The sequence below is a fragment of the Dromaius novaehollandiae genome, chromosome Z (genome assembly GCF_036370855.1).
Source record: "Dromaius novaehollandiae isolate bDroNov1 chromosome Z, bDroNov1.hap1, whole genome shotgun sequence".
Classification (NCBI taxonomy): Eukaryota; Metazoa; Chordata; class Aves; order Casuariiformes; family Dromaiidae; genus Dromaius; species Dromaius novaehollandiae.
The window spans coordinates 8,861,819-8,879,896 of NC_088132.1; the positions used below are offsets into that span (position 1 = coordinate 8,861,819).

Genomic DNA, 18,078 nt, shown 5'->3' on the forward strand with positions numbered 1-18,078 from the left:
GGGCGCGCGCACCCTCCCCGCCCCCCCCTCCCCCGCCGTCGGCGCGCGACCGCCGTGACGCAGAGCGGCCCCGGCGCGCGCCCCCGCCACGTGACGCAGGCCGCCTCCCCGCCGCCGTCACGTGGGCGCGGGGGGGGGGGGCGGAGCCGAGCGGCGCGCGCGGCCGCGCGGCGACCGGAAGCAGCGGCGCGCGAGGCCGGAAGTAGCTGTGGCGGTGTTGGGCCTGCTGGAGGTGGTGGCGACGGCGGCGGTTCAAGATGTCGATCGAAATCGAGTCCTCGGAGTGCGTGTGGCGGCGGCGGGGTCGGGCGGGGCTCGGGGCGGCTCGGAAGCCGTCGGGGCAGGCGGCTGGTCGGGGTCGGGGGGGGGTTCTGGCTGCAGGGCCGGTGGCAGCCCCGAGGCCGCTGGGGGCCCCGGCCGGGCCGGGCGGGGAGACGGCGGTTGGGCGGTGCGGGACGGTGCAGTGACGATGCGGCGCTCCCCTGCAGCGTGATCCGGCTGATCATGCAGTACCTGAAAGAGAACAGCCTCCACCGAGCGCTCGCCACCCTCCAGGAGGAGACGACCGTGTCCCTCAACACCGTGGACAGCATCGAGAGCTTCGTGGCTGATATCAACAGCGGGCACTGGGACACGGTGCTGCAGGCCATACAGTCCCTCAAGCTGCCTGACAAGACCCTCATCGATCTCTACGAGCAGGTGATGGAGGGCTGGGGCCGGCAGGCTATGCATGGCCTTTCCTGGTCTGTCCGGGCCAGAAGCCCTGCCTGGTGCTTCCCAGCCGCCCTTCGCTGATGCGGATGTTTGTCTCTTGTTTCAGGTGGTGCTGGAGCTGATCGAGCTCCGGGAGCTGGGTGCTGCCAGGTCCCTCTTGAGGCAGACAGATCCCATGATCATGTTAAAGCAGACTCAGCCAGAGCGGTACATCCACCTCGAAAACCTTCTGGCCAGATCTTACTTTGATCCTCGTGAGGTATGCTGTGCCCATCCCAGAGACCTCGTGACGCTATTTTGCATGACCCCTGACACTGGCCCAAGTTGCTTAGGGATGCTTACAGTATCATCTGTTTTTCATTTTGGGTGTAAGATCTGGGATTCCCCTGAGCATTCAAGATTAGATTATTTTTAGTGAAACTTCATTGTTTGATGGCTGTACAGGTTTTATGAGAAGTGTTTGGGGAATGATGTCTAATGGTTTGTTACAAGGCAGAACAGTAGTTTGGAAGGATAGTGAAGCTGGGAGTTTCGGGATTTACTTCTGTATCCTGCCACAGGATGATACTGGCCAAGTCACTTGATGTGTTTGCCTTGCTTTTCCTGCCTTCATATGTCAAAAACAGTGTATGCTTATGAATAAATCTATTGCTATATAGTAATAGCAATAATACAGTAATAGTATTAAAAACAACAATGTATTATCTCTGACTGAATGTGTAAATCTGGCATTTTTAGTCAAAACACATCCCAGCCTTTTCAAGGGCTGGAGACGAAGAGAAGGGCTATTTTGAAGGCCTCACAGAAAATCTGAGGGGGATTTAGCTCAATGCAATAGAACTTTCTTTGGCAAACAGTTCAGAAGAACAACTTCATAAAAAATAACTTCTTTCTAGGCATACCCAGATGGAAGTAGCAAAGAAAAACGGAGAGCTGCTATTGCGCAAGCTTTAGCTGGAGAAGTCAGCGTGGTACCTCCATCTCGTCTTATGGCATTGTTGGGCCAGGTAATCTTAACAAAAAAATGTTTTAGTTGATGTGTCAGTTTCTGTAGATAAAGAAACTGATTTCACTGTGTAACATTGATTAGTTGATGCTCCAGTTCTGTAGAAATAAAGCTTTAATATTGCACACTTACGTGCGTTGTAGTTAAAAAATGATCTTTTATCCTTGTAGCAAGAATTTAATAGCTGTAGGAAAATTCAGCACTCCAGGGGCAGATTTCTTCCCATAGAATTAATGCTCAGGCTTAGAATGATTATTTTTAAAATAAATACTAACGCATGCAAAAGTTATGCTTAATGTTGTTATTCTTATAACTGCTGATTCTCAGAGTATATTCACTTACACTCTGTGTAAGCAGCACTTTTTATTTTGTTGTTTTGTGGTTTATGTCTTCTTTTTTTTAACTAATAAGTATGCTGAATAAATTCTCCTGACTAACTAATGTGTCCTGTGACACAAGGCAACTAATCTGCTCAAGGGGTTTTACAAGACTCCGTCCTTTGAACTAAGTTCATCTGTGTACTCCAAGAAAGCTTACGAGTCCTTGCTAACTTTAGTGCGTTCAGTTATGAGCAAATAGACAACTGGCCAGGTAATTTAAATTAAAGTAAGATCAAACTCATCACACTGTGTGCATACTGTGTACTAAGTATCAAAGACTGACTCCAGACCTGTGCTTCTCATTCTGTGTCACTTGCAAAGATCATTGGGGAATAACCTGTTCTGTTTGCAGTCATGGTTTGAGAAGCATAACCTAACAAATCTTACTTGTGGTAGGGTCAAGTCACAAACTGTTCAGGGCACACTTTGTGGGTACAAGAAAATATTGCTGTATTGTATTTATTGTGCCAAAACTTTGATGAGGAAGACTTCTATTAACTGATACTCAACTGTATGGCTTTCAACTCCTCAAAAGGCACTGAAGTGGCAACAGCATCAGGGCCTGCTTCCTCCTGGCATGACAATTGACTTGTTCAGAGGCAAAGCAGCTGTGAAAGATGTGGAGGAAGAAAAGTTCCCCACACAGTTGAGCAGACATATTAAGGTGAGATTTTATTTACTCTTTATACCGTTGCTTGTTCCTTCTTTTTGTGGTGCTTTACGTTGGGAGTAAAAAAATAAACCTATTGCATTTTTACATTGTCTTTTCTATAAAGAATTTCTTGCTCTCCTTCAGTCTCATCAGGAGACTCTTCTTGAGAGTGTGAAATGATGTTTCTTAAGATTTGAGTGCTTATGGTATTCAAGACTATGGCTCACGCATTAGCTGTAGATTTAACAGTTCAGAATCACTCAGTCTTCAGAAATGGTTGCTTAGACCCCTCCTTTATTTGTGAAAGGAAGTACTAGTATCTTTAACTTTTGTGCTTGCATATTAACTTCTGGGAACCACTGAAATTTTGTTCATGAGTTACACCAGGTATAACATCATAATTAGTGTCTCTTTTCTAAGAATCTTATTATACAGATTTCAAAAGAGCAACAAAATTGTGCTGTAACATCATAGTGGTCCTGTAGTGCTTCCAATGCAGAGTAGGCAGTCATATCCTGTGAATGTTTTTCAACTAGGTCAAGCAGTTCTCCACACCCAGAAACTTCAGCTCATTGCAGTAGCTCTGCTGGCTCTCATATGAATGGAAGATACTACTTTTCAGAAGTCATGAATGAGTTGGTGTTTGTGAAATCACTTTGTTGCATGTAGTGGTAGCTTGACAGAAATAATTAGTACTAGTAAACAAAACAAGTTCTGATTTTTGGATTTTTATATTGATTAATGAAAACATTTTTATACTCGGTTGTCATGGTTGCTCATCTTTTTTCTCCTACTGAAAAAGAAGGAACACTAAACATGTTTGTCTCTCAAAAATTTCACTGAAGAAACATCATTACAAATGAAGCCGTTTGTAGTACTTTGGAAATTTCTGGAACCTGCTAAGAATACATATTGGGTCCTGGAAAGGTGTTGGTTAACATTCACAATTCATTGCCAGAAGACAATGAAGTTGACTACTTCTGTAAGCATGGAGTGGTGGCATAAGTTTCATGGATGTTACCAGATCAGAATGAGGGGTGACTTTAAGCGCTATGGTGCAGCTATTGGCAGGTTTTCTGTACTGTAATAATAAATATATGATTGTGTAGCTCTAGAAAATACTGGTTTTGTCGCCAAAGTAAGCAAATTGTATTAGAGTTAAAACTGTAGTCTTATTAAACTTAATTTGTATTCTTCTATAAAACAGTTTGGGCAGAAGTCACATGTGGAGTGTGCTCGGTTTTCCCCAGATGGTCAGTATTTGGTCACTGGCTCTGTTGATGGTTTCATTGAAGTATGGAACTTCACTACTGGAAAGATCAGGAAGGTAAGTTACCTCTTATTTCAAATGGATAGTACAGTGGGCAGAGTACATGGTTTTATTCTTTGAGATTAGGATTCATGTTCATTTTCATTTCTCAGGGACAGTGAATCTGAAGAGGGTGTCTATTCTGGTGATTCAAGTACTGGCCTGGAATTGCCTTTTCTGTCATGGACTTCCCTGTGCAACATGTGTTTTTTTCCTCACTGGGTCTCTAATTCTTGCCTCTAAAATGATGACAGCAGCATTTTCCTGTTTTTTGTAAGGCTGTGAGGAATACGTTTGATCATGAGCACTTGAATTCCATTATAGAAATACCGTATAATGCTGTCCGTGTGTATTGTAGTAGGCAGCCTGTCTTGGCCAATGTTTGAGGTTAAGCTAATAAGCAGAATATGCTTCCCAGCCTAATCAATCTATTACCGGAATGACCAAACTGCGTAGTCTACTTGATGATAGGCTATAAAGTGTTGGCTTAAAATACATTTCATATAATTCATTATTGTGACTAGTGGGTCTTCTGTTTTCATTTAGGATCTGAAGTACCAGGCACAAGACAATTTTATGATGATGGATGATGCAGTGTTGTGCATGTGCTTCAGCAGAGATACAGAAATGCTAGCAACTGGAGCACAAGATGGAAAGATCAAGGTACAAATCTTCTTGTGGAACGTGTAGGTGAAGGTCATAATCAGGAAGATTCTCTTGCAGTTACAGTAATGTTGTGGTTACGTGTGGAAATAAGTTTAGTGTGATCCAGAAACTAAGATACACATTGGGTTGGATGTTTAAGCTTCTGTGATCTCATAACATAGTAACCACCTCTATTTCATTTGCTGTTTCGTCCTTAGGTGTGGAAAATCCAGAGTGGTCAGTGTCTGCGAAGGTTTGAACGAGCGCACAGTAAAGGTGTTACTTGCCTCAGTTTTTCTAAAGACAGCAGCCAGATTCTTAGTGCTTCTTTTGATCAGACAATCAGGTAAGAATAAAGAGAGAAGGTGTGGGCTATATTGCAAGAGAAATGAGAATAGAAGTTTCGCATTGAACAGTTAAACTCTTGAATATGGTTTGTTTTGACCTGGAATCTGATCCTTTTGTTTTAATGCTAACAGGAGAGTCTCTGGAAAGTGAGAGAGGAACAGTTGGAACATTTGACCTTTTACTTTGCTTTAACTTGCTTTATTCCAGGTTTGGGGTCCAAATGCTTAATTTGTGGTATCTTGTTTAAATTGGCCAAGAGTGTTTTTTTTCTTTCTTTCTTTTTTCTTTCTGGGAGCCTCATAGCTTAAGAAGCAATTGTGCCTTTAAAAGTAGTAATTTTTGTAATAGGCTTAGAGAGGAAACAGACAGTCTAGGGCTAACAGGATGATAGCATTATTTGAGATAGACTGAACAGCCTAATCACCAACACTCCCTAGCTTTTAATACATGACAGTAACTGGTTTCATCCAGTTCATCTTATCTGTGTAGCTGTACTGTGAGCTTGTCTTTTTCTGCTCTGAGAGGAGTAGTAAGTATATTGGTGCAACTTCTCTGCTTCCTCCTGATAGCAGCAGAATAGAGCAAAGTTTCCAAAAGTCATGTGCTTGGGAATCTTTGTTGGTGGTGCTCCTGGCTCTCCAGTGAGCTGTGAATGAGGGGCTGTTTATCCCCAAGAACTGCATGTGGACGAGAGGAAAGAAGATGCTCCTCTATGTAGTCTGGGACAATCATTTCACATCATGTTGCTGCTACTTGTTTAGCTCATGCAATATCTGCCATAGCTATGAAAGGGTTCTTGTCCCAGCTCATACCCTGCGCCCACATTGTCCTGAAATCTATGGTCCATGCCCCCAGATCCATTCCCCTATATCTGCTGGATCCACAGAACCTTCCTTTAGATTGGGGGCGAAAGGAGGAGGAGCCCAAAGAAAATGTTTTATGAGCATCAGTCCTCCCAAAGCAATCTGATATGGAATACCAGAAATCCAGCCCTGGATGATGGCCCCCTTGATGGACTCTAGGAACTTCAAGGGCAACAGTTGCAATCTGTATCTGGAACAGGCAGCATAGCCCTTTCCTTGCTTTAGGGTGTTTGTTTCCATCTAAGTATCTCTTCAAAATAGTTTGCATATCAGTGAGGCCATATCTAGAATATTGTATCCAGTTTGTCCTGCACTCCTCCTACCCCCCACCCAGTACAAAAAAAGCATTGACAAGCCAGAGTGACTCCAGTAGATGGTCCATGAAGACCCCCCATGGTTGGGGGCTGGAGCACATGATGTACAAGCAGAGCTGAGTTTCATCAGCCTGGAAAAGAGAAAGCTGGGAAGGGATCTAATTGCTGTCATCTAGAGATAATTATGAATAAGACAGACTCTTCTCAGAGGTGCACAGTTCTTAAAAGGAGCAGGAGGTGCAGAAAGGGGAAATTCTGGTTATATACAAAGGAAAAAACTTTTTCTCCTTGAGAAAGGTACAGTGCTTGGGCAGGGTCCATAGAGCTGGGTCAGGGTGGGCAGATCTCATTCCCTGAAGACATTCAGAACTAAATTGACAAGACTGTGAGTGACCTGATCAGACTTGGAAGTTAGCCTTGCTTTGAGGAGAACATTAGACTAGAGATGCCTAGTCTAGTTCCAGAAGTCCCTTCAGTCTACATTTTTCTGTGATACTCTATATACCACTGCTTTGGACTTGCTGTTACACGAAAGGGATGTGGCTAGACTGCTTGTACAACTGCGATGTCAGGATATAACTTCTTTCAATGATCAAAAAGAGCCATAGAGAAAGAATCACTCTTCTCACCACTACCAGCATATAATCCTCTTTTCCACAGGCTGTATCCACAGCTCTGCTTTTGGACATAAGATCCCTGAAGCCTTGATCCAGGAAGTGATGCTTTCTTTCTAATGCAGACTTTCCTCCACTAGGTAGCACCAGTACTGTGCTGGGATATGAGCTGTTTTTCTTAAACCTAGTTTGTACAGGTCAGTTTCCCGGTGGCTGTAGCAGTCCTTTTGGGCAGTGAGCTGTTTCTGCTATGGAAGGCTGACAAGCTGAGATCTTGGGAATCTGAGAAGAAGGAGTGATGACTTATAGATACTTCAGAGTTCCTCTGGTATGCAGTCCGGACTGTAGTTTAGCTAGTTAGTAGCATGTCAGCTCAGCTGCAGCAAGTGGGTGAGTTCTGTGTGCAGAAAATGCAGGAAGTGCGACTTGCTTAATGCAGTTAGGCTAAACTGAGTGAGCTTGGCATTACCTGACACTTTCCACAGGCTAAGACTTAGGCACAAACAGTTACTGCAGGTTAGCTGATGGGCAGATAATCTCTTAAGCAATAATATCATTAATGCACTTCATGATTAAGTGATGGATTGGTGTGGGACAGGCATGAAGGTGAATGAGCTTGCATCTGTTCTCTAAGAAAGTGACTCTGAAACCTTCACATAAGGCAAACTAGACGTGGAATTATGAAATAATGTAGTTTAGAAGGGACCTCTGGAGGTGTCTAGTCCAATATGCTCCTCAAAACACATCAAATCTCTCAGCTTGTTCAGGGCCTTGTCCAGTAGAGTCTTGAAAATCCCTACAGGCTGAGACCCACCACTTCCCTGCACATCTGTCCTAGATCCTAGAGCTGCACAACCCTCATTGTGGGAAAATTCTCACTTGGACATAAGGAGAGAATTTTCCTTTTTTTTTTTTTTTTTTTTTTGGTAACTTGTGCCCTTTGTCTCTTGTGCTTTCACCATTCACTTCTGAGAAGAATCTGGCTCCATCTACTTTTTAAGACCATGTTAGGCAGGGTGTTAAATTGTTAGAATTTTTCAGATGACCAGTAAGGGGTTACAATTTTAGCAAGCTTACACATCTTTTTCAGGGATCCTTGCAGAGTGAATAAAAGCAAGAATGAATGTTGATTGAGATTTTTAACACTAGGATTAGTCACTAAAATGCTCTCTGTGTTAATCTAATTTACCAGATGACTAGCAACCTCATCTAAGCCAGGTTCCTTAGTTCTTGGCATCCGGAAAGTCTTTCTCAACGTTTGTGTGGTGCAGTAATACTGACCCTGAACCTATCTGGCATTTTCTGCACTGTTCTTGTTCCTGAGTAGAATTTGGCTACTGCTGGGTAGATCTGGATTGCAACAAAGCTCTTCTGTTGTTGCTACACAAGCACTTTGGCACAGTTGAAAGCTGCTTAGATTATTTTTATCTAGTTTACAAATTCTTTTCTTCTTTGGGGTTATTCTGACTTATAATACTTATACAATTTAAATTTTTATTTTTGCCTATGGGAAGGAAGGAATTCAGTCCCCCTCAGCTTTCTTTTCTGGGCTTAATATGTCTGTCCTCCTCAGCCTCTCCTCACTGGATGCTTCGGTTTGACCATGTCTTTCTTGTACTGGGAGACCAAAACTGGGCACAGTACTCCAGATGTGGCCATACCTCTGCCAAGTGGAGGGGGAGTTTGATAGGCAGACAGTGCCTCTCCTGTTGCATCCTGTCATGTGGCTGGCTATCCATACTGCCAAGGCACACAGCTGGCTTTCAACTTGTTGTCCACAAGGACACCCAGGTCCTTTTCTGCAGAGCTCCACTGCAGTCAGTCAGTCCCCAGCTGATTCAGATGCCTGAGGTTGTTCTGTTCAGGTGCAGGATTCACACTTACCTGTTCTGAACATCATGAGGTTTTTGTCAGCCTATCTGTCCAGATTGTCAAGGCTTCAAAGTTCCTTATCATTTCTTCAGACCTGTGCTTTTTGAGATGAAGTTGTAGGATATGGGATTTGTATTGCAAATCAAATGGATCCAGTGCTTGGTGGCTGTGTTTCATGTTTAACTGAAAGTGATTATGAAATATATTCAAGAGCTTGTTGTCTGTACTCTAAAACTCTGGTAGTTACATTACTGCTTTAGATGAAAATGATGATACTATGTAGATCTGGAAGCAACTGTACAGTGAACACATTACGAAACACTTTAATGGGAGATGTTAATCTGTTTAAATTGTAGTGTATATGAATTAGAGCAAAAGCATTTCAATTGACATTATGTAAGATTGGATGCTGAATCAAGGCTGGAAAGCTACAAATAGAATGAGGAATTCTGATATGTCATTTTCAAGGCTTTAGGCCTCCCTTTGAAAACTGTATTTTGTAGCCAGTAACTACTACAATTTAAGACTGAAATAGATTAATAATATCATTTCCTTTTGAAAGACTGAGCAAACTCTTCCCAGAGGCATATAGCAAAAGGACAGGAGGCAATGGGAATGAAATAAATTGTAAAAGAGAAATTCTGGTTGCGTGCAAAGAAAGAATTTTTCACAGTGAGGGTCACACAGTCCTGAGACAGGTGCCCAAAGAAAATCTCCATCTGTGGATGTTCAAAACTCAGTTGGACAAGGCCCTGAGCATGTTAACCTCACTTAAAGGCTCGCTATGCTTTGAGTAGTATATTGGACTGGAGACCTTCAGAAGTCCCTTCCAAACTAAGTCGTCTTGTGGGGTTTTTTTTGTTGTTGCTTTGACATCTTCCTAATTTCCCTTTTTGTAGTCCTGTCTTCTAATATGTACAGAATGTATTGAATGTCCTTTAGACTGAAAGTTGATGGTGTTTCTCTAAACTTTTTGCAGGAACACATGTTGTCTTTGAAAGGAGCTTGTAATAATTGTTTTACAGATTTTTAGCACATTTTATTGTTGCCTTTGTTCATTAAAGCTAACTCAGACTTAAAATACAGTTAAGCTGCAGGGTGGTTCAGCTTGCTCAGTTGTGACCTCTATTGTGTTACAGGATTCATGGTTTAAAATCTGGCAAAACTTTAAAGGAATTCCGTGGTCATTCCTCCTTTGTCAATGAAGCTACTTTTACCCAGGATGGTCACTATATCATTAGCGCGTCCTCTGATGGCACCGTGAAGGTAACATAGCATCTACTCTTTGTAAATAACGTGTAAAGTGTTTGCATGTTCTAGAAGGTCTGTTACAACTATTGCAGTCCTTGGAGAAACTATTTCTTGGGGTCATCTGCGTAATATCTCTTTTTGCTTGTGATCTCTTCTGTAGATTGATTTAAATGAGAAGTGGTGAGGTTTCCTGCTGTACTTAATCTGCCGCACAACTCGTTTCTGCTGTACTTATGAAACGAGTAGTCAGTCACCTGCCCGTTCCTGCCTTATTCTAGAAATAGAATTGACTGTGAAACCTCTTTCCTAGAATGTGGGGGTTCCCTTGTCTGAAATAATGGCTTTTTCTTGCTTACTGTGTTGGATATCTGTTTATTTCTTAGAGTTTAGGAGGCCCTAGCCGTATAAGCTAGATAATCCAGCATTAATGAAATTGATAATGAAACTGATAGTTTCTCCTTGTAATCTCAGCAAAGAATGGATCTACTCAGTATAGAATTGTTAAGAGTTTATTGGTTAAACTGACTACTACTGACTGAAGAGATGAATGTAGAAATAGATACACTAAACAGAGTATTGAACCAGCATATGAGAGGTGAGTAAACATACCCAGTTTGTAGATGTGGGAAAGGGCAATGTGATCGATCTTGCTGGTATTAAATGGAGTGATACTTTAAATTTGCACTGTTTGTCAGGCTGCCAGTAATCGCAGGAATAGCATAAGAAGATGGTATCTCTCATTTTGATTGTACTAGTATGTAATCTGCAAGAACATTCTGCAGATTGTTAGTTATACTTTAGACATCAAGTAGTTCCATTTCCTGTTTCTGAATGGCTGGAACAGCCTGCTGTAGCTGTAGTGGCTGAAATGGCTCTAAGCTGGGACATCTCTCCTATTAGTAAGGTTTTACTTTTCCAGCAGCTCTTCGTATCTGTTTTGGGTAGGTAGGTTGCATGTGCAGAGACCACACAGGTATTTACAGATGCCACCTAAAACCAGAAAGCAAATCTGGACTTATCCCTAGAGACAAGGACTTAAATTCAGCCTGGGTTGCTTTCATTGAGGTAATAGAAATTCAAATTCAGTTCAATCATAGTGAAATTATTCATGATATCTACACTTCAAAAATAAGTGTGATAACTTTCTGTTTTTAAAATCTGCTTCTAAATACCATTTTTGGAATTCATATTTCTCTTCTGGAGCCTTAAATAAAAATCTTAATCCTGTATCTTCACTCACCTCCAAAAACAGTCCGTTTTCCTGTATTTTTTCCAATTCTAATTGTTTTTATGTTTATTTTTCATGTTAGGTTTGGAACGTGAAGACGACAGAGTGCTCAAACACCTTCAAATCCCTTGGCAGCACTGCTGGGACAGACATTACTGTGAACAGTGTCATTCTGCTGCCTAAAAATCCAGAACACTTCGTCGTTTGCAACAGATCCAATACGGTCGTCATTATGAATATGCAGGGACAAGTATGTTACCTTACCGGTGTCCTTTCAAGTTTATCCCTTAGTCATTTTTAAGAATGCCAGAAACAGAATTAATAACTTAGCTTTGGGTTAAACCCTGTTTCTCCATTTTACTTTCATGACAAACTACTCTGTACTCAGCTTTTTAGAACAGTTTGATCTGCAGTACATAGTTACAGATATGGAGAGATCTTGTTTTGTAAACAGGCCTTGTACTAGCTAAATATTTTTACCTTGAACATAGTACTGATGTACAGTGGTTTAATTCTGTGCAATATTTTTGTGGGGTATCTTTACAGATTGTGAGAAGTTTCAGCTCTGGTAAGAGGGAAGGTGGTGACTTTGTCTGCTGTGCACTTTCTCCTCGTGGTGAATGGATCTACTGTGTTGGTGAGGATTTTGTGCTCTATTGCTTTAGCACGGTGACTGGCAAGCTGGAGAGAACTCTGACGGTAAGTCCTTAGCTGGAGCTTTTGCAATATTGTTAATAAGGGTTTGGTCTAAGTGTGGTTGTTTGCAAGGTCCATAAGGAGAAGTTCTGTACTCATTAATCTGTCATCTCAAGCAGCCATGTAAGTTACCATCTTCAGTGACAAACGTGTTCCTGAACATTTGGCTGTGGAATGTGCTTAGTTTTTTGTGTAATACTTTTCATTTTAAAAGTTGAGAGAACTTTTACCCATCAAGACTATTGAGTGAATTGGTTCAAAGTTTTAGTTGAGCTGGAGCAAATCTTGACCTGAGTTCCAGGTGATGGAGAATCATGACCAAGTTTTTTTAAATTTGCTTTGGATTAAATAAACTAAAGAGAGATACCAGCTTGAATGTCTATAAACTTAATGGGTGACACATTGATGTAGTGCATTTCAGTGGATGTAGGTGGTTAAACCTTCCCTCCCCCTATAACTAGCAATTGGAAGTGAAACTGGAACTTAATACTGAGGAATTGTGTTCCTCTGCTTTTGCTGTGTGCAAAAAGCATATTAACCCTTAGTCCTGTTTTCTTGTTCTTTTTGTTCTTGTTTGAAGAGATTTTATTCTTGTTTGAAAAGATTATTTGTCTTGCATCACTGCTAAAAGAAGAATCTGCTGATGCTTCTTTGTGCTTATTCTCTAGGTTCATGAAAAAGATGTCATTGGCATTGCTCATCACCCCCACCAGAACCTAATTGCCACTTACAGTGAGGATGGGCTCCTCAAACTCTGGAAACCATAACTTGCTTTTCAATGAGCTATGGAGTGTGCCTGTTGTATGCAGGATATTGATGTTTGTGCTTCTACGAGGTCTAAATCCCCTGAGCTTGATACTTGCTCAATTTTCAGTTCAGGTTTCCAGAAAACACCTTTTTTAATTCTTGGTCTAAAATTAGCTAGGTTGATGCTAGATACAGCATCAGTTAATTTCAAATACTTTTACCAGAGTAGCTGAAACAACTTCTGTGGGAATGATTATTCTGTCTCCTGAAGTCTGTACTCTTCTTACGTTGTTTATAAAAGAGATTGAGCTAGAAACTACTCATATTTATAAGTGGCCACTGACTTCCTAGAATGCGGTCAACTGCTTTTTTATTTGAGTGAATGATGTGGAATAAGAAGGCTGTCTCTTCTCCACTCTCGAAACGAAGGGAGTGTAAGCGAACCTGCTTGTCCTTAGCTTCAAGGCAGAAGCATTTCTAGGCCAGTGTGTTTTGCTGTGTTTCATTTTTCCTATACTTCTTCCAACGATACCTATGAAGTAGCATTGTAGAGCTTTCTCAGAATGGAACCGTTCCTCATCTTCTTTCCCATCTCCCAGAACTTCCCCCTAAAAACCTGCCTCATGTGGCAGTGAGCTGTAATATTATTGTGTCTTGTGTTTTGTTTTTTAATTTTCCTTCCAGGCAAAAAAAGAATTACCTGGGCCCTCTTCCTATGAGTGCATAATATGTTCAGACCAGCTTTAAGACTGAAGCTGGCCTCAGGGGATCAATGTTTTATGGCATGCAAAAGCCTGTTTTGCATAGACCAAGTTCCCAGTGCTGTGATGCTGCACTTACATTAATACTTCGATTTTAAGTTTATCCTCATCCTCCTTCTTCCTGCAGAAGGGAGCAGCATACTGAAGCTTTAAATAATATTTGTGAAAGTTTTTTAATTGCACATCCTCCTGGACATAGATAAGGGTGACACTTAGTGATACTTAGGTCCCACACTATGATAAAAGAAGCTTTTAGGCCTGATGGAGAAGGTGATGGTTCTGTCTGAGATCCTGGCTACTGCAGACCATTGTGAACTAGTATCTTCTAAAATCCAACCATAGTTTCTCTAGGATGCAGCTAAAGTCAAGGTTTTGTCTGTAATGATTGTACAAATACATGTAGATTTGAATCTGATGTGCTGTTTTCTGTCCTCATCTCTTGTAGAATGCTTTCCTGCAACAGTAACCTTTCAAACAGTAATAATTTCTCTGTGAGTTAATAAATTCCAATTTAAATAACCTCACATTTTTCTCAGCTGATGGAATTGGTCCTAAGGCAAGTATCAGTCATCAGCCTGTGACTGACATCTTTCAGCATTGACCTGTACACTTATTTGATCTGTGTTCGTGTCTAAGGAAATGCAGAAAGTTTTTTAGCATAAATTCTTGCATAGTATTGCTTGTTCACTACAGCTGTAGTGTTTAGTTCTGCTTAAGCTGTAATGTTCTAATTCTTAAGTTGTTTTTTACTTCCTTAGGTATGGCAATAAAGTTATTTTTTAGATAGCAAAAAGTGATTTTTTTTCCTAAGTGAAAATATGCTGGTTTGTCAGAAATAATTCACAAGCTCCATTGGCAGTTTGTACCTCTCATACAGGAGAGGATCTTGCCAAAATATTTTCAATATTATCTAACGTGTGACTCACTTCTGCTTCAGATTACATGGAGCTGCCAGTCCTTAATGTAAACTAGATTTTTCATTGCTCCTTAAAAGAAAAGTAGTTATAGCAACTAGACCTGTCTGTCAAAATCCTGAATGTTTGAAGATTGAAATACATTTTCTAGTTTTAAAATGCAAGAGAGAGAAAATCTGGCATCTCTTACCTTTTTATTTAAGATTTTCAGAGTCTTTCTTGCCTTAAGTACTCAAGAGATAGAAAAGGGAAATGTACTAATGTTTATGGAAAGCCAGTGGAAAGACTTACCTTCTTGGATGCAGCCATTCTAAAATAGCTGGTACTTGGCACAAAATTACAATGATATTCTTGAAAATGTTCTTCATTTTTTAAGATAGTCCAGAAAAGAGATTTTAACTCTGGAAAATATGCCAGGTGTCATGCTGTTTTATCTGTAAGATTTGAACAAGGCTGTATCTAATGCTTTAATTAGCATTAAAGAAAATATTGTTCACTGCTTGACTGTTGGCCTTAATTTATTGTTGGCTTATTTTTCTTAGAGCTAGCTAGTTCTTTTGCACATACAGATCTGCAAAATTCCTTGCCTACGGAGTGATATGCAATGAAGGTCTTGTAGGTCAGTTCACACATTAGATAGCGATTTAATCCTCCTATACCTGCAGTGGGGATCGATGAGTTTTAGCCTGGCTTGTGAGGAAGCAGCACCTGTCCATATGTAGCTGCAGAATGTAGAAGAGTTGCTGCCATCTTAGCAAAAAATAAGTAACCTTAGGTTCCCGCATAGTTTTGTAAGTGTGGGCAGAACTTGATTTTTATATTTCTGGGGAAGTATTTTGTCCAAGTAGTGTGTGTGTCTAGATACCAGGTATAGGCCTGCTCAGATACCATAACCAGCTTGCCATCTGCAAGAAAAATCAAACCCTCCCTTGATCCCTAATAAGTTAGAGACAGATCAGCTGAAGACTTAGTCACTTCTGTGGAAACTCTTTCTGGAAAGGAAAATCTTTTGCAAATGTCTTTTAAAGCAGCTACATTCTTATGAGGTAAGAGAAGTGTTTTATGGAAGTTCAGGATCATCATAAAATAGGCAGTAGTAGAAATATGTCACTAGTTTCTTGCAACCAGCAGTATGACTAGTGAATGACTGCAGAAGTTCCATTTCTTAAATGAAAATGCAAGTAAGAATGTGATGAAATGCAATTTAAATTAGGGAGTGCAGAGAAAATCTTGCAGACCTCTGCTTGGTAAGCTAGGAATCAGGTGGTCATTACTGATAATCATGTAAGGACAACAGGCAGTGGGCACAAACACATAAAGCAAATTCCATTTAAACATACTGTGATGGTGATCAAACACTAGGCAACCTGTTTAGAGAGTGGAGTCTCCATCCTTGGAGATGGTCAAAACCTGACTGGACAAAGTCCTGGTCAGCCTGCTCTAGTTTACTCTTCTTTGAGCTAGGGTTAGACTACATAATCTCCAGAAGTGCCTTCCAGCCTCAGTGATACCTGTGTATGCAGAGGATTTAAAACTATGCCCTCAGGTGAGGGGCCTGCCTGGGATTGTGGGCAGCTTGATAGTACCTGGGTTCAGTCTGTGACCAGAAGGGACAGAAAATCTTTAGCAGAGACTTATAGGAAAAATGATACTGAAAATCAATTATAAATGTTCTTCAAGTACTGTTTCCAGCAGTGCTCTCCCTAAAGATAGCTGTTCATAGTATAAGTGCTTAACAGAAGCTTTTGTGATTAACACGTAATGAGTGGTTTTTCTTGCTGGATAGTGTCCGCTTGGATTTAAGGAGTCCTTTTTAAGAATGGCAACTTCATCTCCAATTCCTGTTCGTGGCATGGGCTCCAGGAACCCTTCATTGGAGGGGATTGTAAATAGACCCAAGACCTTTCTGCATGATTGTAGCTTATGCCACATAGGCTGAGTGAACTCAGATCTCAATATCAGGGGAAAAGTCTAGGGTCTAGGTGAACTCTTTGTTGACCAGCACATGCTCATCTGGGAAGCAGGTATGTGCTGCTGCCAAATAGTTAAGCTTTTCCTGTCATCCCAAATTTGAAGCTTTACTTACAAAGCAAAATTGACAACTAAGTTTTACTGCTCTGGGAACTATAATAGCACTCATCTTGCTTCAAAAGAAAACATAGAACCTGGTATTGCTTTATCCCTGGTTTTGGAAAGAATGGTTTAAATCAAACACAAGCATGCTCCTAGCTTCCCTCAGTATGCCCTGCTCATGCTTTGAGCAACAGTCACAGCTGGAAGCAGGAACATCTCTTCCCAGATTAGGTTGCCAATGAAAAATCATAGAGCAACTTACTTTGGGTCATATCCCAAGTCCAAAGAGGAGATGAGGTCATGGAGCTTATTCCCCTGGCCTGAGCCAACTTTTCACACTGCTGCTGGGTGCTGGATAGTAGCTAGACAAAGCACAAGAAAGAGAGGACAGTTGGGGTCCTGAAGCTGTGCAGAGAGAAGCAAAAAAGAAGGTAGGCCCTTAGAGGAGTCTACAGTGTTACAGCAAAGCTGTAGTACAGTAGAGCTGCTAAATTTCTAGGGGGAAAAAAGGCGGTTCTACAAGCTTGGTGCACAGTGGGAAGACTTGTTATAATGGGCTAGATCTATAGACCTGGTGGCATGAATTCCCTGTGGTGGAAAATGAAAGTGAAGGTAACTGCAACTATCAACTCAGTGGGAAATTTGCAGGCAAGAGGTAACAATCACAAGACAATGGCTTTTCCCATAAAAACAATTTGTACTCCTTATCCTATTTCACCTTCTATCCTAATAACCAGCAGAGTGACTTGAGCTCTGCTGGTCCTCTGCTGCACCATCCTGGGATCATTTGAAGTCAGGAGGTGAGCTGCCCGACACTTACCTATTGCAACTTGTGCAGTTGTGGGTTAGAGCAAGTGGTTTCCCCAAAGTCCCACTACCAGGCCTGGCCTAGGTCTTTAGAGCAGTAGGTGAACAGGGGGCTGTAACCTCCTGGAATTTCAGCTGCCGAGAGTAAGAGCATAAATGTTTCTGCAGCAGCAGGTAGTTGAGGTGGATATCCCAAGTTGTTGGTGTATTCCTCACCAACCACAAGGCTTGTGTGTCCAGATAGCGTGTGTGCTGTGAGTAGGAAAGCTGTTGCTGTCAGGGCAATGGGCTCAGCATGTTACTGCCTGGCTGAGTGCAGATGCTTGCTGGGCCAAATGAGGTCGTCTCTCTCCTGAGAGTAGACATCCAGGTCGGGTAGCCCTTCCTCGTGTTGGTATCTGAAATACATAAGGGCGAGTGCTTTGTTTTTCCCCATAATGGTGTTACTAGCACAAAATGAGATCGGTAGGAGGGATGTGGGTTTTATGTCAGTCGCTGGCTTGCTTAGGAAGGCCAAGGCCCATCTGGAGTTTAATCTCTCAAGAGATGTCCAAGACAACAAGAAGGGCTTCTATAAATACATCCGTAACAAAAGGAAGACTAGGGGAAATGTGGGCCTACTGCTGAATGGGGCTGGGGTCCTGGTGACAAAGGATAGAGAAAAGGCAGAATGCCTTCTTCATCTCGGTCTTTACTGGTAAGATCAGCCCAGCCATCAGGAATTCCAGGCTGTGGAGACTAGGGAGAAAGTCTAGAGAAAGGAAGACTTCCCTCAGTGGAGGAGGATTGTGTTAGGGATCACTTAAGCAAACTGGACATACACAATCCATAGATCCTGATGGGAATGCACCCACAAGTGTGGAGGGAGCTGACTGATGTCATCG

The 18,078-nt window shown here is 41.7% G+C and overlaps 1 protein-coding gene across 1 annotated transcript; it reads left to right on the forward strand.

The window, feature by feature from the left end:
- Positions 1-134: 134 nt before the first annotated feature.
- On the forward strand, positions 135-14,813 carry SMU1 (SMU1 DNA replication regulator and spliceosomal factor). Its single transcript, XM_026111171.2, has 12 exons — positions 135-283; positions 489-699; positions 821-973; positions 1,611-1,721; positions 2,636-2,764; positions 3,960-4,079; positions 4,608-4,724; positions 4,925-5,052; positions 9,857-9,983; positions 11,279-11,446; positions 11,743-11,895; positions 12,561-14,813. Exons 1-12 carry the CDS (start codon positions 258-260, stop codon positions 12,657-12,659), a joined length of 1,542 nt encoding a protein of 513 aa, XP_025966956.1. The 5' UTR covers positions 135-257; the 3' UTR covers positions 12,660-14,813.
- The last annotated feature ends 3,265 nt before the right edge of the window (positions 14,814-18,078 follow it).

What these genes read in the sequence shown, in the direction of transcription:
- SMU1 (XM_026111171.2), top strand. Translation starts at nt 258, where the DNA reads ATGTCGATCGAAATCGAGTCCTCGGA. An exon ending in TTATGAATATGCAGGGACAA is followed by an intron (nt 11,447 to 11,742) that starts GTATGTTACCTT and finishes GTATCTTTACAG; the next exon opens with ATTGTGAGAAGTTTCAGCTC. An exon ending in AGCTGGAGAGAACTCTGACG is followed by an intron (nt 11,896 to 12,560) that starts GTAAGTCCTTAG and finishes CTTATTCTCTAG; the next exon opens with GTTCATGAAAAAGATGTCAT.